This window comes from Syzygium oleosum, unplaced genomic scaffold (assembly GCF_021117445.2).
Source record: "Syzygium oleosum isolate NSW1041296 unplaced genomic scaffold, Sole_v2.1 Sole_v2.03, whole genome shotgun sequence".
Classification (NCBI taxonomy): Eukaryota; Viridiplantae; Streptophyta; class Magnoliopsida; order Myrtales; family Myrtaceae; genus Syzygium; species Syzygium oleosum.
Genome location: NW_026607487.1, coordinates 13,759,104 through 13,776,740, shown reverse-complemented (window position 1 = coordinate 13,776,740; position 17,637 = coordinate 13,759,104). Strand labels below are relative to the sequence as shown.

The 17,637-nt window shown below is 44.0% G+C and overlaps 2 protein-coding genes across 2 annotated transcripts; both read left to right on the top strand.

Annotated features, from left to right (window-relative positions):
• The first annotated feature begins 3,199 nt into the window (after positions 1-3,199).
• Positions 3,200-3,998, top strand: LOC130137844 (uncharacterized). The gene is made up of 2 exons (XM_056310327.1): positions 3,200-3,295; positions 3,395-3,998. Exons 1-2 carry the CDS (start codon positions 3,200-3,202, stop codon positions 3,863-3,865), a joined length of 567 nt encoding a protein of 188 aa, XP_056166302.1. The 3' UTR covers positions 3,866-3,998.
• A 250-nt stretch (positions 3,999-4,248) lies between these two features.
• On the top strand, positions 4,249-5,005 carry LOC130137706 (uncharacterized). Its single transcript, XM_056309637.1, has 2 exons — positions 4,249-4,775; positions 4,858-5,005. The coding sequence occupies exons 1-2, from the start codon at positions 4,249-4,251 to the stop codon at positions 5,003-5,005; spliced, it is 675 nt and encodes a 224-aa protein (XP_056165612.1).
• The last annotated feature ends 12,632 nt before the right edge of the window (positions 5,006-17,637 follow it).

Genomic DNA, 17,637 nt, shown 5'->3' with positions numbered 1-17,637 from the left:
TTAGTTGTTCAACCTTCTCTGTCAAGATATCATGTCTTGATACCGCGAGATCTGCAAATATTATGTAATTCTAGTTCTAGAGGGTTGCATTTTTTTGGTGCTCGAGAAGCAAGGGAAACCATCAATTCCATATAAAAACAAAAAAGGCAAGATTGAGACCATACAATGTAGTCAAAATGGACGGCCTATTACATTTCAGACTACAGAAATAAATTACCCGGGGAGTGTCTTAAGCTTTTCAATGCTGCTAAGATCCCGACGGCAATGGCCGGATCTCGATGAGGGCTCGACGGTGGTGAAGAGATGGACTACGGAGAGAGAGAGAGATTGTGCCGTGAGTGAGTTCTTGGAGAGCAAGGGTCCAATCCGCAAGTTGTTGGGGGTGATGTCGACGGAGGTGAGTCATGGTCGGATGTGGTTGACAATGGGGGCAGGCTGTTGGATGTCGATTGTTTTACATGGCACGTCCAGCGCTGACATAGATATTTTTTAATAATATATTAATAACTTTTTGAGTTTAATGGAATTTTCCTTTTCTTTACTTGTTTTTTTGGACTGAGGACTGGCGACCCTCACCAGTATTGGACGCCTTCACTGGCCACTAGGCGAGGGCTAACGACCCACGTTGTGGCTGGCCCCAAGCCCTTGCTGGCCAAAGTGAAGGCACACGAACCCTTGACCAGGGTCCGTTGAGGGCTACCAAGCCCTCGCCTGGTCCAAATCTGGTAAGGGCGTCGACCCTCACCATATCTGGGGGAGGGCTCGTGCGCCTACGCTTTGGTCGGTGAGGGCATCTCAACCCTCAAAGGCCACAGGGACGGTCGTCGGCCCTCACTTCAAAAAGCAATAAAAAGTAAAAGAAAAGGAAAGAATAAAAACCAAATAAATTATAAAATATTAAAATATTATTGAAAATTGCCTATGTTAGCGCCGATCGTGTCATGTAGGACGGTAGGCATCCATGTTAACGATTTTTGGCCAAAATTAGTTGGATGGACTCAATTGACAAAACGTGAAAATGATCATGACTCAATTGTCACAATTAAAAGATTTGTGACTAAATTAGCAAAAGTGCGTGCATGACTTTTTTGGTAATTTTCTCACAAAATTAGTATACTGACCAATGCGATGGATAGTCTTTTGTTAGATATTAATAGGACCTACACACTTAGGTAGCGTTTGGTAACATTTCTACTTCTCTATTTTTCTGTTCTTTTGTTCCCCGGAACAAAAAAAAAGGAGAAATCCGTTTGGTAACGTCAATTAATTTTTCTATTTTTCGGAATAGAAAATAGCCAGGAAAAATATTTGGAATAGAAATAAGAAGTAGAAAAAATCTACTTCTTTGTTCCCAGAAACAAAAATAGAAATAGAAAGGTAGAAAGAGAAACCCTAAAATTTACTTCTTACCTCTTCTTCCCTTTCAAGCCACGGCTTCATCTCCTCCTCCATCCTCCGTCGTCTGTAGACCATCTCAAAGCCCCGGCCACCACCCTCGTCACTCGCGGCGAAGCCCCGGCCAGTTGAAATCCGTCGGTACGCCTTTCTGTTCTCATCTCTGTTTGGTATTGTGTGGCTATTGTGGCGTGGGCGACCCTCACCGCTGTCGAGCGAGGGCCGCCCTCGTCGATCTCGTCGACCGAGGGTCGCCTATGCCTAGATCGGCGAGGGCGACCCGATCTGGGTGCAGTGAATGTGGTAAATGTGGGGTTAATTCTTCTCTTGCTTTAAGATGATCTGCTTTTAGAACTCATAATCACATTGTAAAAGAGGCAGAGGAAATTCTAATGATGATTCATGGATTAAAGTTGTCAATCCGCCGGAATTACTGTGGTGAGGTTCTAGAATAATCAGAGTAATGTATGTTCTCTTGTCCATTAAAAGGAAGAAGCAATATGTCGTTTAATTGGTTTCAATCAGGAACCTTTTGCAAATTTTGCAGCTTTGGATGAGTAACACATCTTGATGGTTGATCCTCATATGTATCTTCCGTTAACTTGGCAGGTACCCTTATATCTACAATAGGGAGGGTATTGAATTGCACTGTCTTAAGGTTAGTATTTTGTTTTCGAGTAATACCTAAATACATGTATCAACTTTTTGTGGCATTTATTGTTTTATTTAATAAATTAGTTAATTTGTTGTCATGTTGTAGATGACTTTCCTCCATCCTTGTGTATTGTTATTTGGGATTCGTTTTTTGCTGGTTAACACATTTAAAGGGCTAGAAATTCATAGAATCGGTTCTTTCATGACACTAGATGAAAAATGTTTTGTCAGTATCCATGTGGCACTTACATTTTCTGGCTGCCAAGTATCTCTATCACAATAGCTTTCCTACATGAGATATTTGAGTATTTCTAGGTTCCCCTTGTACATGATATTGCTTGTCCTTGTTTTTTTTCTTGTGAATACTATTGTCATATGAAATTGGTGAATTTCAAAGCAAAAATTTGAAGTTCAAGCTTTGGGTAACCAACATTGCATAGCATGATTACCACCAAATAAGTAAAGCAACTGAAAGCAAATCAGGTCAGATCAAATTATGTCTTCTGCTTACCACTTGTCTTTTTCTCTCTTACTTTTCTTATGGCCCAGGAGTGGCTTTGGATATCATATTTGAAAATAGGTGTTGCTCTGGCTCTAGTATTCTGGTATTGGCAGCATATCACTATGATAGGGTCACATATATCACTTTTGCTTGTTAAAAAAAAATGTGAGGCCCTGTCTACTTTTAATAAACTTAGACATATGCACACTCAGAAAAATATCACACAAGAATAAAACAATAATAGAAATCCTATTGATGAAATTCACTTCCATTTAAATTCCTTTTGAGGGGCAACTATGGTGGCCAATATTGGGTGGTTACAATGTTATAATTATGTTATGATTTAATGTAGTATTGCGTGTAATTCCTATATGACTATGGTATGATTTAATGCATGGCTTATATGATGCTCAACTAGTCAAGGTTAAATGACATCACAGAAAGAGGTATTCAATGCAAAGTGGACAAAGCCTTTAACCAACCTGTTTATAAGTTTGTTAGTAGAAGAGGTCAAAAAGGGAAATCGCACCTCTTCTACTTATAACAAAGCAGGGTGGAATAACATACGGGCCGAATTCAATAATCAAATAGGGCTCCAATATAACCAAGTATAGTTGAAGAACAAGGTAAACAAACTGAAAAAACAGTATGGTAAATTTAAGAAGCTTCTTTCACAATCCGAATTTGGCTGGGATAATAACAGTTGTTGTCGATGATCCAAGCATATGGGAACCTCTCATCAAGGTATCATTTAACTTTTGGTCCTTTTGTGATCATTGTAGATGTAAGTTTTAAGATGTTTGATTATATTGCTAACGTTTGTCATCATTGTGAGAATTGCAGGATAATAGTGAGTGGGCAAAATTCAAGAAGGATGGGTTTTCTCAGTATCCCAACCTGTGTATTGTATTTGGTGATACATATGCTACCGGGGAGCATGCAGCAGGAAATGCTGAAGACTTGATGTTGTCAGATGATGACGAAGGAGTATTCAATCGTGGTGGTGATGCAAACGGTGATCCAGAAGACATCAGTGAACACCACCTTGATGAGGGAATATTTACATCTGACAAGATAGCTACTCCAGTTCATGACAAGCATAAGTTGGATAGGACTCCAAATACGAAGAGGAGAAGAGCGAGTAACTCATTCAATGTTGCTAGCACCTATAAAGCCATACAGAAGATGATCAAAGCTAGGGCTAGTCGATCTGTGACTGGCTCTATCACTTCACAGGTCGCATCACCACCTGTAAAGCCCTACTCTATATCTACTGTGATTGATATCCTAGTTAGCATGCCTGACTTGGAGTAGAATCTGTACAACAAAGCAGTGGAACGAGCATGCGCTAGTGCTAGATGGAGTGAGGCTTTCATCAAATCCCCAACTGAAAGGAGAAATGGACTTCTCCAATCTCTTAACTAGATGTTGGGAATTGTACCGTGGATTGCGTAGGATATTCATGACTTTGTGTTTCATTTTACTCTATGACTTATGGTATTGGTTATTATTTGGTTTTTAAAGATATTCATGCCGAGACTATTGTATTTGTGTGGTGGCATGGGTGTCATGGATTGCGTGGAATTTTTATATTTGGTTTGCTTTCACTCTACTACTTATGTTATTAGTTGTTGTTGTTTTTTTTTCTCCAGATATCCATATTGATGTTCTTTTATTTGTGTGATGGCATAGGTACTATGGAAGGGGGAACAAATAGTGTGTCTAATGGGGAGATAGCACCGGTTGAAAAGTATTTGGATAAGTTTGATAATGACATGATAATAGCATGGTTGTGCACTTTTTCAATGGACATGTTCGTACATATGAGAGAACCTATCAGGGACAGCAAATTGTCAGGACCCGAATGGGTAAGAGAGATTGTTTATGGACATTCAGATAGAATATATGAAGCATTTAGAATGGAGAGACATGTTTTTCTGAACCTATGTGATTTAATGAGGGCAAGAGGTTGGTTGAAAGATAGTCGGTATGTTAGGATAGATGAACAAGTTGGGATCTTCTTATCTTTGGTTGGTCACAAGAACTCCGTTAGAGATATATGTGAGAGATTCCAACATTCGGAAGAAATAATTAGCAAGTATTTTATCGTAGTGTTGAAAGTCATTATGAAACTATCAAAAGAGGTTATCAAGCCACCTTCTTTTGATGTTGTCTTAGAGGAGATTCTAATGGATCATAACCATAAACTCTACTTCAAGATATGATTTTCATGTCGATTTTACTCCATCAAATACATCTGTTGATAATATTGTATAACACTAGACTTTCATAAAATCACAGGGCTACGTAGGTGCTATTAATGGCACCCACATTAATGCTTCTGTGCTTGTGTCAAAGAAAATCCCATTTAGAGGCAGGAAAGGGATCACCACCCAGAATGTCTTGTTTGTTTGTTCATTTGATATGAAATTTACTTTCGTATATGCTGGGTGAGAAGGATCTGCCAATGATTGTTGGGTGCTCTCAGGAGCACTCGAGACTCCTAGACTGCAATTTCCTCGACCACCACCCGGTATTTACTTTATCTATAAAGAGTAATTTTCTGTATGATTATATTGCGTTGAATGTCATAACAAATTTATATATACCTTATTATAGGAAAATACTACGTGGTAGATTCTGGCTATGCAGCACTTCCTGGATTTTTAACTCCATTTAAAGGTGAATGGTATCATCGGAATGGTTATAGGGGTAGGGAGAGATGGCCCAGAACAGCAAGAGAATTGTTCAACCATAGGCATTCTTCATTAAGGAATGTCATTGAGAGGTCATTTGGGGTATTAAATAATCGCTTCTTCATTTTGAGACACATGCCTCCATTTACAATTCGAAAGCAAGCATGTATTGTAATTGCATATTGTGCTATACATAATTACATTTGTGACCAAGACAAGATGGATAGAAAATTTTCCCTATATGGAGATCCGGAGCATCCATTTGGACCTACACAAGTGGAGAATGCAGATGAGAAGCATGAGGAGGCAGTTGAGACAAACATGCTTAGGAAAAATATTGCAAATCAAATGGCAAGGGATCACAATATGCCTGAGATTCTATGACTTTGTGTTTCTAACTTATGTAATGTTGTTTATAAATATTTGGCAACATTTTGTTAATTAGCGGGTATTATTATCGTTGTATTTTTCAAATCCAAAGCATGTGCAGCATTTCAAACGGAGGTTTGGCAAGCTTTGAATATTTGGCAAAGCATGAGTCGATGGGATATTTAAGTACTCGGAGTATATAAAATCTCTTTGGAGTGTTTGAATGTTCTTTATATATATATATAGTGGCAAGGAACTCTATGCATCATTGGAAGGAGTTCATAAAGAGAAAGAAAGGTATAATCTTCCTAAGTGACAAAAATGAGTGACGTCAACTGTTGTATATTATAGCACTATCAAGGTTGTTGACACCTATTTTTAATTTGCCCAAAATTAATTGCACAAAATTTAGGAATTAATTTTCTTTAATTCCTAAAACAAAAATATTTCAATTTAAATGCATTGCATATAGAAATTAGGTACATTTGCACTAATAGAGTCTATTATAGAGTTTATTTAAAAAAAAAAAAAAAATCGAGTCGGGCCGGGTCGGAGCTGGGCCGACCCGGCCCATTTCTTTTTTTTCTTTTATTCTTTTTTCCCCCCGGGCCCGGCCCCTTTTCCTTTTCTTTTCTCCCCTTTCGCGCGGGCCCGGCCCGTTTTCCTTTCTTTTCTTCTTTCCCCCCCAGCTGGGCCCAGCCCGGCCCAGCTTCCTTTCCTTCTCTTCCCCCTGCGCCGGTCGCTCTCCTCGCCCCTGCTCTCCCCTGTTCGCGACGGAAGCGTGACGCACGGCGGCGCCGCTTCTCGCCGTCGCTGTCTGGCTAGAGGAGGGCCGGATGAGCACGCCGACGGGACTGGCATTAATGGCCAGTCCTGTCCTCCCCATTTCCCCTCTCCCTTATCCCCTCCTCCCTCTCGGTTCCCTGTTCCTCTCTGCCCCCCCTTCTGCTCTGCTCTGCACCGGCCTGCTATGGCCGCGAAAGTCGCGGGGCAGATAGGCCGGTGCAGGCCATCGTCACGCCGACGCGGGGAGGCACAGGCTCACCGTCGCCGCCTATAAAAAGCCAGAGAGAGAGAGAGAGAGAGCCCGGTCGGCCATTTTTGAGAAAAATACAGAGGGAGCGTGAGAGCGTGAGCCGGGAGAGACAGGAAGCCTCCGGCAGCCACCGCGCCTCAGCCATCCATCCCCGTCGCCGAGCCGACGGCGGCGACACAGAGAGAGAGAGAGTGGGTCGGCCATTTCAGACAAAAACAGAGTGAGAGAGAGAAACCGAGAGAGACCGAGAGAGAATAGAGAGTGAAACAGAGAAGAGAGAGGGAGCCGAGAGTCCGCCGGAGCTAAAGAAGAACCAGCAGCGGTCGTCGACGCCGCCAGACCTGCCGGAAGCCATCCAGACGCGCCGTCGACCGGTGAGCCCCCCTCGGCCGAGAAGCTCCCCTGTTTTCCCCTGTTTTTTGCCTCGGTTTGGCCGGGACTCGCGCCGGCCGTTTCGCGCGAATCCCGGCCCATACCGTCGTCGGTCCCGATCCCTAGTCGCCGTCGGAGGTGAACCCAAGCCGCCGGAGTCGACCGGATCGCCGGAGGAGGTCGGAATCCCTCGTTTTTCTACGCACCCGCCAGGCGTTCGACGAAATGCCTCAACCAGGCTGGTTTTGTTTCATCGCCGGCCGGCGAACGGTGGTCCTACGGCGGCTCGGGTGAGTGGCACGGCCCACGGGCGATCCTAGTCGGGCGATTTGAGGGCGGCGCTGGCCTGGGTCAGCCGGCGGACGGCCAATTTTGGCCTCTCCGGCGCCCCCCTCCCCGCGGGTCTGTTTGTTCGGGTCGGATTCGACCCGAATCAACAGATCCGACCCGGGTCAACGCCCGGGTCGGATCCGTTGACTCGGGTCGGTTCCGACCGACCCGGATTAACAGTTCCGACCCGGGTCAACGCCCGGGTCGGATCCGTTGACCCGGGTCGGTTCCGACCCGATCCGGATTGACCGATCCGACCCGGGTCAACTCCCGGGTCGGATCCGTTGACCCGGGTCGGTTTCGACCCGGCCCGGATCCGCAACCCGACCCGGTTTAATATTATATTAATATTTTTATTTTTATTTTATTTTAAAAAAATAAAATTTTAAAAAAATTTTAATTTTTTTTTATTTTTTTATTTATTATTTTTTTTTCTTTCTTCTGTACTATTATTTATATATATATATATATATATTTTTTTTTTTCGAAAAAAAAAAATTCAAAAAAAAAAAGTTTTTTAAAAATTATGTTATATCTAAGTGTTTTAATTTATTGTTGTATTATTATGCATGTTATTGTCTTGTTTAAATTAGACAATTCTGAGGTTGTGCGGTAGTATTTTGCATGTTAATTTTATTACTGTTATGCATGTTTTTAATACAATTCCATGCGCTGTTGTGTTTTTGAATGTCATCTGACTCAGTTAAGGTTAGAACCTTAGGCTGCATGAATTGTTGTGTTCCTGACTGCTGATCGTTTCTGATTATGCACTCGCTTGATCACCTCACATGTTAGGAGAAAGGTCCTAAAATCAATCCAAATTGCCTGACAAATGTTTTCAAAAATGAACAGGGTAAAAGGGTACCGAAAGGGCATTAGTTATCCAACTAGTGTAACCAAGTCCCCGAATTCAGTTAATCTCTGGTTCGCAGGAATAGGGTGATTCTCCCATCACCCTATTTGGGTTTCTAATCGACCTACCCTAAATCGATTAGTGGCGACTCCTCGATATAAACCACTTGCATGTTAAAAACTTAAACCCTAAGTCGCGATATGGTATGGGCTTGGGAGAGCCCGAGTTAAGTCCCGAACCTAGACTTAGCACGTACCAGACGAGCCCCCCTTTTTTGCGTGTTGTTTAAAAAAGGGCTCGGGAGTTTGGTTGCGACAGACTGGCGACTCCGCTGGGGAAGTGCATTTTTTTTAAAAAAAAAAAAGTGGACTTAAGCCAAAAAATTTTATCCTGTTCAAAAATAATTTTTGTTTGGCAGCGAGGATTCCAGGTATGACACTGACATTAAGGTGTTATTTGTTCTTGCAGGTTCAAATTGATTGTTTATAAATTGTTGTGCATGCTTTAATGATTTAGCACTACACTGTCGCACACACAACCACGCTGCTGGACCTGGGCCGCAATAGGGCATTTTAGGATGGTGTTAAGAAAGATACGACCTCGAACGCGAGCCCGCGATGTAGAGGTTGCCTTTCTTTTCCCCGAAATTTATTTCTAAAAATCGTAAAGAAGTATCTTTAGCCGCTATTCGCGTGACTTTAAGATATTTTTTTCGATTTGGCCGAGGTTAAAAGGACTTGACACCAACGCGAGATTGCGACGGTCAGGCACCCTTTTAATTTCATTTTGCTGAACCAGTCTAAATAGAAATCGAACCTCACTCCTCATGCGCATGTCTCTGTGATTGCCATGGTTCCTGGTAAAGTAAGTTTTCTATTCATGCACTTTGCAATTTATTTATTTTTATATATCCCGGTCGGTCCATGATTAGTCTAGGTTAGTTGTGGATTTAATACCGTAATCGTTTTGGAAGAAATAGTTACTAAAATTTTTTTTAGAATACTTACTTCCAATTCGTACCTTTATTTTTATAAGTACATTACAAATCACTGTTCTCCTATACGTTTTCTTGTCATTTTCAAAAGGGAGAAAATTTGTTATAAATATTTGTTTTGCGCTTTAATGACACCACCGTGGCCTTCGGCCCAGTGGTATCCGGGATGAGCAAAACGGTCCGAGGCGACCGGGGTTCGAACCCCGGGGACGCCGTTTGTAATGTTAATATAAATAAAAACCTTTTTTGCTTCCCTTATTATTTTTTTTTTTTGCAAATAAAGAAAATATGTGATAGACAGATGCAATACTAGACTCAGTCATGGACTGATCATTTATGAGATTTTATACTCATTCGTTGCCATTTTTTTAACAGGTAATTACGAATTATACCAACCCGCCAAGTAAAAATGGCTGAAAAAGATATGACAACTCGTGTGGCGGACATGGAGACCGAAATGAAGCAAGTCTTCGCCTTTCTTCGACAACTCTCAAAACAAGTGGAACATCTGTCAGTCCGTTTAGACCAACTCACCATGACTCCGCTTTGCTATCCAAGACCAGGGATGATAATTCAAATGGAGCCCTCCAGTGTCAACCAAAAGGGTAAAGACGTCATAGCTGACAATGTCCACGAGTCCCCTGATCCTAAAGAATTGAGCATTCTATGCCCAAAGTTCATGCAACATGAACAATACAAACCCAGTATCCCTCCATCACAAAAGCGAAACAACCGGAGACAGTTCACTCCCCTCCCAGGACCTCCGTCTCAGATGCTGGCAATACTCCGGAAGAAAGGGCTGCTCTCCACTGAACCAAAGCGACCTAATCCTGAGAGCTTTTCAAACTACAATCCGTCTAAAAAATGTGATTATCACATGGGCGAGGTGGGACATTCAACTGATGGGTGCTATACTCTTAAGCACCGAATTCAAAACCTGCTGGATACCAAGACTTTCTCATTCGAGACCAGTGAAGGGAATGGGCGCAAGCCCGCTTGAGTAGAACTCCTCTCATCCTTTTGCATGAATCCCTGGAAAAGGGGCTATCCTTGCATTTTGTTTTTTGTAGTCATTTCTGCTGGAAGAAATGTCTTTTTGAATTCACCCTCTTTTGAGGTTGTAAATCCGTGTATTGTAAATAAATAATGTTTTGAGGGCCTGAGGAAGTATCCCAAACCGGCCCGTTGATGATATCCAGCCACGAAAAGGAAAGTGTTCTGAGGCCCGGGCTTCCTCATGCTTCCTTGTCTCTAAGCTTTTGAAAATAAAACAAACGTTTTATCATTTTTCAAAAGGACCGAAAAAGAACGGTGGTGAAAAAGCATGCATGCTCATAGACCTGTTTGTCTTTCTAACTCGCTCACTTCGTGTCTCAGAGCATACTCCCTTTTGATTTATTATTACGAAAGGAACATTTGGAAATGACACAAGCCGAAGAGCACATCAGACCCTGGTGATGATAGCGGACCAACTCATCTGATAGGGGCAGTCCGAGCGAAGATCATCCAATCTTCAAATGAAACATGGGGCAAATCTCACTACTACCAGTGGGTGATATCAACCCCAGAAAGTCAAAGAGAATGCTGACCATTCCTTGACCCCATGATGAACGAAACATCATTTTGTACAAAAGTCGGGGGCAGATCAAGAAAAGATTACCCCTTTTGAAAGAAAAAGGTATGTCTTATTCCTTAACAAATTTTGGAAATGACATTCTATCCCTTTTCTTTTGCAGATAATGAATTAGGGAACATGCTAGACTCTGACGTGCTAGCGAGCCGGATAGAGCACCAATGTCGGGACCTATCGAATGAAGCATGACGAAGGAGTGCTTAATTGGGAGAGCAGACTATGGGGCATACAATCCCCCAGTCCATCAAAAAGGGTGTATTTCGTTCCTAAAGTTCATCCACTTTAGCATAGAAATGACACATTCTTTCTTTTTATGTAGGACAAATTTGAGTAAAGATCCTGTGCAAGCAGCTGGAAAAGACTTCGCACATGACAAAATGGCGTCAAGGCCGATCCTGACAACCACGGAAGTCTCAATGGTAGTCATGCCCATGTTCGTCAAAGACCTTTAAAGTAGAGATTAGCTTTGCTGCGAAGTTCTCCACGCAAGCAATTGCACATGCCTGTGCAGTCGAGAATCGGAGCATTCACAAGAAACTTCTCAACATGCTGGAACCGCATTGACACAGCATGCGCTGACAATAGAACCCTCTATTCGGGAGCACCCCTGATTATAGAGGATTTCATTCGAGCTTCGAGACCAAGAGTATGGAGGAGCAGACTGAGTCAGAGAAGGCTGAACAAAGTAAAGAGGAGAAAAGACTCTGCTAGCTTTAAAGGCAAAATGGAAGAAGGGTAATTTGTATCGTTCTCAATTTACCCTCAATCCTCTCATTTCTAACATAAGCTCATGTTTTTGTTAGGAGGGAATTATCGACATCCGAGGAAACTCAAGGAGCTGTCAATCTAATCTCAAATGAAGGGAATTACGAAGGGTAATGTTGTATCGTTCCCAATTCCTGTCCCTCAATGAGCAGGTCATTAACACGGTCTTTCTTATTACCTGGCAGGTTTGTCTCGCCGCCATTGCAGCATAGGTAAGTATCTCTTTCCCTTAAAACTCTTCTTTAAGAGTTGAAAGAAACAAAAGAAGGAGGAAACATGTTAAAGCAAACAAATGTTTAACCTTCCCCCAAGTGCATTGCATGTCTTTTGGAAAGAATTTCGCATGGTAATTTTACCTGTTTAATTCACCAATTCCCTGTGAAAATTTTGACAATTCGACGAATGGTGTCGAACTGCTCCGAGGTATTGAACAAGGTGTGTCAGGATGATGAGAGGCAATCCTTAGCCTAAACACATTCTCAAGTACCAAACCCTTGCAAGATGAGCGAAAAGGTTCACTTCTACAAGGTAAAGAGATTTCTCGCATAAGGTACGGTAGCCAAAATGACGAGAGGCAGATCATTTCTCTGCCCCATACACTACCATTAATCCTTTGCTTGACCATTTGAGCCCATACACTTGGAGGTTCTTTTTAAATCACCCCTGTTAAGAACCACCCCACATTGGGGCAGCTTGAGGTAAATCAGCATCACAGGGAGAATTCAAATTCAGAGGAAGCAAGAAGAGCGTCCCTCCCTTTCGATCACCGCCCCTGTGGCTTTGGCCTCGTCATCTTCACGGGTCCGGCGGTCCTCGACAGAGTCTTCCAAGACAAGCACACCATCGACGGCCGGACAGCCGAGGCTAAGAGGGCTTTGTCAAGAGAGAAGCAGCAAACTAAAACTTGTCCAAAATGCCAATATCTTATTGATAACAGTGATGAGCAAGACAAGAAGGATGAGGAGTTTGTAATATCTAAAATTTTCTATGATCATCAGCTGCAACAGCTCGCACAAGGTGAAAAGATGAATAGAAATTTTCTTGCTATCATTTGCATTAATCTTTGAGTGTTTTTATTGCAGATGAACTCTCACAATAATTTAAGTGCCCTAGGATGACGAAGAGCGGTTTTTCTTCTATCCCATACACTCATATCCCTTGCTAGCCCAATTGAGCCGACGATTTCATTTCGTGCCAACCCAGTTGGTGATCATCCCCTACACCGGGGCAAGGCAAAAGTCACCACAGCTTGAGCATCAGGGTCGAAAGTACTGAATCAAAATGAAGACTCCAAGAGCCTAACAACATTGTTCTGCTCAAATTTGTTTAGGCTAGTCCTGACAACACCAAAAGAGCAGCAATAAAATGCTGAAAACTAGGGGCATGAAAAAGCAGTGTGCCTGGTAAAAGCAAGGCCAATGCCCATGAATAAAAAAACAAAGAAAAAGAAAAAGGAGAAGAAGAAAAACGACGAAAAGATGACCCCAAAGGGTTAAACTTGAGTTCTTCTTCGATACAAATTCCTACTTTAGGAACTCTGTCTTGACAAAGATCTGTCACATGATAGATAAAGACAAGCCTATTCTTGAGAAAGCAATTGGAACAGGGATAGAATGGTATCCAGGAAAATGCTTGACGCAGAAGCTCCTCAAGAAAAAGTTGTCAAAGAAGCTAAACACGGGATTACCCAGGGAGTTGTCCAAGAGGATCCTGATGATGAAGAAAAAGACAGGTGACAATGCCAAGATGATCACCAACTCTCACCCTTACACACATTTTTGAGCCTAACGATCCTTTCGTTTCTCAACCTGTGAACCGAGCCCACGTTACGTCCCTCATGAAGTCTCTTTTGACTAGGACACTTGATTTAACGTGGAATTTCAAATGTTTATAAACAACGCTCGAGGAAGTGCGAGCAAGACTATTTCTATCTCGTTTTGCAGGGCTCTTGACTTGTAAACCCGGAGATGATTGCAGAATATTTTCTTTCATGGCCTTGACTCGGACAGTCTCCTTCGTTAAGCCATTGACCAAGCCTACATTACGACCCTGAAAAAGACCTCTCAGATTGGCAGCGTCATACCGCTTGCGAGAAAACTCAGACCCTTGCGGATGTGATAGCGGTCAGATTGAGTGTTTTCGATGTTCCCGCATTAATGGACGGGACAAATAGCCCTTTTCAATGAGAGCGAGTGGAAAGTCCTTTCTGACCGAGGATCCCTCGTTCAGCATCTCGAGAAGTCCACCTTGCGAGCGAATATCGTCTTGATTGATAATTACCCTCGGTGGATGTTTGGTGATGCAAACATGGCAAAATCATCATGCATGAACTTTCAAATACACATTCTGGGATGGCCTAGCTTGTCTATCCTCGATGAATGCATACATGTCTGCGCTAACCCTCTTTGACAGGTAAAATATCCTCAAAGACTCAAAGAACATATGACCTTTGGAGCGTCTCCAAAGATGTCACAGAAAATTTCTTCCGCTCCCCAAGTGGAATTGACACAGCATGCTTTTGCTGCTCAGAGTTCTAATCCCCAATGATAGAACACGAAAATTCGGGCGCTGGAGAAGCCCTCATTATCATCACAAAAGAGATGCCCCGAAAAAAGTCGGTTATTCAGCAGATGATACATCAAACCTCCGGGTAAGAAATCCCAGGTATTTCATCAGATTTCTTTTCAAACTACCCAGAAGGTAAACGGGGTGTTTCTTTGAAAAAGAAAAGCATCTTGACTAGCTGGTCAAGATATTTCATACGATATTCAAGAATAGCCTCAATTGTCTATTTTTTCGATGAATACGTATGTCTTTGTACAAAGAAAAACTTGTCTGACAGGAGACACGCTCTTAAGAGGCAGGAACGTGCCCAGGTAAGTACATTTTACCCATGCCGGTTCCAAAAATCCAGGTACCTATGATTGTTATGGTACCCCCCTCTGAACATCGGATTGACCCCGTTGTTCACCCTCTGAACATCGGATTGACCCCGTTGTTCACCCTCCTGAGCATGGGACTAACCCCATGTTCACATCAAATCCTCGGGCGAGGACCCCCAGGTGCTCATCGTTTGAGTCTTTTCAAGACCTGCTGGCGAGGACCCACCAGGCAAACAATCAAATCCTCGGGCGAGGACCCCCAGGTGCTCATCGTTTGAGCCTTTTCAAGACCTGCTGGCGAGGACCCACCAGGCAAACCGTCAAACCCTCGGGCGAGGATCCCCAAGTACTTAGATATACAAAATCCAGTCAGTCAAGGCGACCGAAGAAAGGTTCGGGTCCTAGACAGGCAAAATCCAGTCAGTCAAGGCGACCGAAGAAAGGTTCGGGTCCTAGGCAGACAAAATCCAGTCAGTCAAGGCGACCGAAGAAAGGTTCGGGTCCTAGACAGACCAAATGAAATCCAGTCAAGGCGACCGAAGAAAGGTTCGGGTCCTAGGCAAGCGATTTCCCCAGTCGAGGCAACCGAAGGTAGATTCGGGTCCGAGACAAATGAAATCCAGTCAAGGCGACCGAAGATAGGTTCGGGTCCTAGGCAAACGATTTCCCCAGTCAAGGCGACCGAAGAAAGGTTCGGGTCCTAGACAAATGAAATCCAGTCAAGGCGACCGAAGATAGGTTCGGGTCCTAGGCAAGCGATTTCCCCAGTCAAGGCGACCGAAGAAAGGTTCGGGTCCTAGACAAAAATAATCCCCGTCAAGGCGACCGAAGATAGGTTCGGGTCCTAGACAAACCATTTTTTCCGTCAAGGCGACCGAAGACAGGTTCGGGTCCTCGACACACAATATCAACTATCTGGAATTACTCTACCCTTCGGCAAGGTAAGTAGCCCCATGTATGTTTTTATTTGCTTTAGCATGCATCATCTTATATCGCATCATAAAAATGGGACACCAGTCTAACCAACAATAGCATTCATCGAACATGCATGGGCCAAATATAGGTGCCATTTTATCTTTGAACGTAACCTCTGCGAGCTCAATCTCTGCGAGCTCACCTTCAAAGAGGGGCAGCTGTTGACACCTATTTTTAATTTGCCCAAAATTAATTGCACAAAATTTAGGAATTAATTTTCTTTAATTCCTAAAACAAAAATATTTCAATTTAAATGCATTGCATATAGAAATTAGGTACATTTGCACTAATAGAGTCTATTATAGAGTTTATTTAAAAAAAAAAAAAATCGAGTCGGGCCGGGTCGGAGCTGGACCGACTCGGCCCATTTCTTTTTTTTCTTTTATTCTTTTTTCCCCCCGGGCCCGGCCCCTTTTCCTTTTCTTTTCTCCCCTTTCGCGCGGGCCCGGCCCGTTTTCCTTTCTTTTCTTCTTTCCCCCCCAGCTGGGCCCAGCCCGGCCCAGCTTCCTTTCCTTCTCTTCCCCCTGCGCCGGTCGCTCTCCTCGCCCCTGCTCTCCCCTGTTCGCGACGGAAGCGTGACGCACGGCGGCGCCGCTTCTCGCCGTCGCTGTCTGGCCAGAGGAGGGCCGGATGAGCACGCCGACGGGACTGGCATTAATGGCCAGTCCCGTCCTCCCCATTTCCCCTCTCCCTTATCCCCTCCTCCCTCTCGGTTCCCTGTTCCTCTCTGCCCCCCCTTCTGCTCTGCTCTGCACCGGCCTGCTATGGCCGCGAAAGTCGCGGGGCAGATAGGCCGGTGCAGGCCATCGTCACGCCGACGCGGGGAGGCACAGGCTCACCGTCGCCGCCTATAAAAAGCCAGAGAGAGAGAGAGAGAGCCCGGTCGGCCATTTTTGAGAAAAATACAGAGGGAGCGTGAGAGCGTGAGCCGGGAGAGACAGGAAGCCTCCGGCAGCCACCGCGCCTCAGCCATCCATCCCCGTCGCCGAGCCGACGGCGGCGACACAGAGAGAGAGAGAGTGGGTCGGCCATTTCAGACAAAAACAGAGTGAGAGAGAGAAACCGAGAGAGACCGAGAGAGAATAGAGAGTGAAACAGAGAAGAGAGAGGGAGCCGAGAGTCCGCCGGAGCTAAAGAAGAACCAGCAGCGGTCGTCGACGCCGCCAGACCTGCCGGAAGCCATCCAGACGCGCTGCCGACCAAGGTGAGCCCCCTCGCCGAGAAGCTCCCCCGTTTTCCCTCGTTTTTTTGCCTCGGTTTGGCCGGGACTCGCGCCGGCCGTTTCGCGCGAATCCCGGCCCATACCGTCGTCGGTCCCGATCCCTAGTCGCCGTCGGAGGTGAACCCAAGCCGCCGGAGTCGACCGGATCGCCGGAGGAGGTCGGAATCCCTCGTTTTTCTACGCACCCGCCAGGCGTTCGACGAAATGCCTCAACCAGGCTGGTTTTTGTTTCATCGCCGGCCGGCGAACGGTGGTCCTACGGCGGCTCAGGTGAGTGGCACAGCCCACAGGCGATCCTAGTCGGGCGATTTGAGGGCGGCGCTGGCCTGGGTCAGCCGGCGGACGGCCAATTTTGGCCTCTCCGGCGCCCCCCTCCCCGCGGGTCTGTTTGTTCGGGTCGGATCCGTTGACTCGGGTCGGTTCCGACCGACCCGGATTAACACTTCCGACCCGGGTCAACGCCCGGGTCAGATCCGTTGACCCGGGTCGGTTCCGACCCGATCCGGATTGACCGATCCGACCCGGGTCAACTCCCGGGTCGGATCCGTTGACCCGGGTCGGTTTCGACCCGGCCCGGATCCGCAACCCGACCCGGTTTAATATTATATTAATATTAATATTTTTATTTTATTTTAAAAAAATAAAATTTTAAAAAAATTTTAATTTTTTTTTATTTTTTTATTTATTATTTTTTTTTCTTTCTTCTGTACTATTATTTATATATATATATATATATATTTTTTTTTTTCGAAAAAAAAAAATTCAAAAAAAAAAAGTTTTTTAAAAATTATGCTATATCTAAGTGTTTTAATTTATTGTTGTATTATTATGCATGTTATTGTCTTGTTTAAATTAGACAATTCTGAGGTTGTGCGGTAGTATTTTGCATGTTAATTTTATTACTGTTATGCATGTTTTTAATACAATTCCATGCGCTGTTGTGTTTTTGAATGTCATCT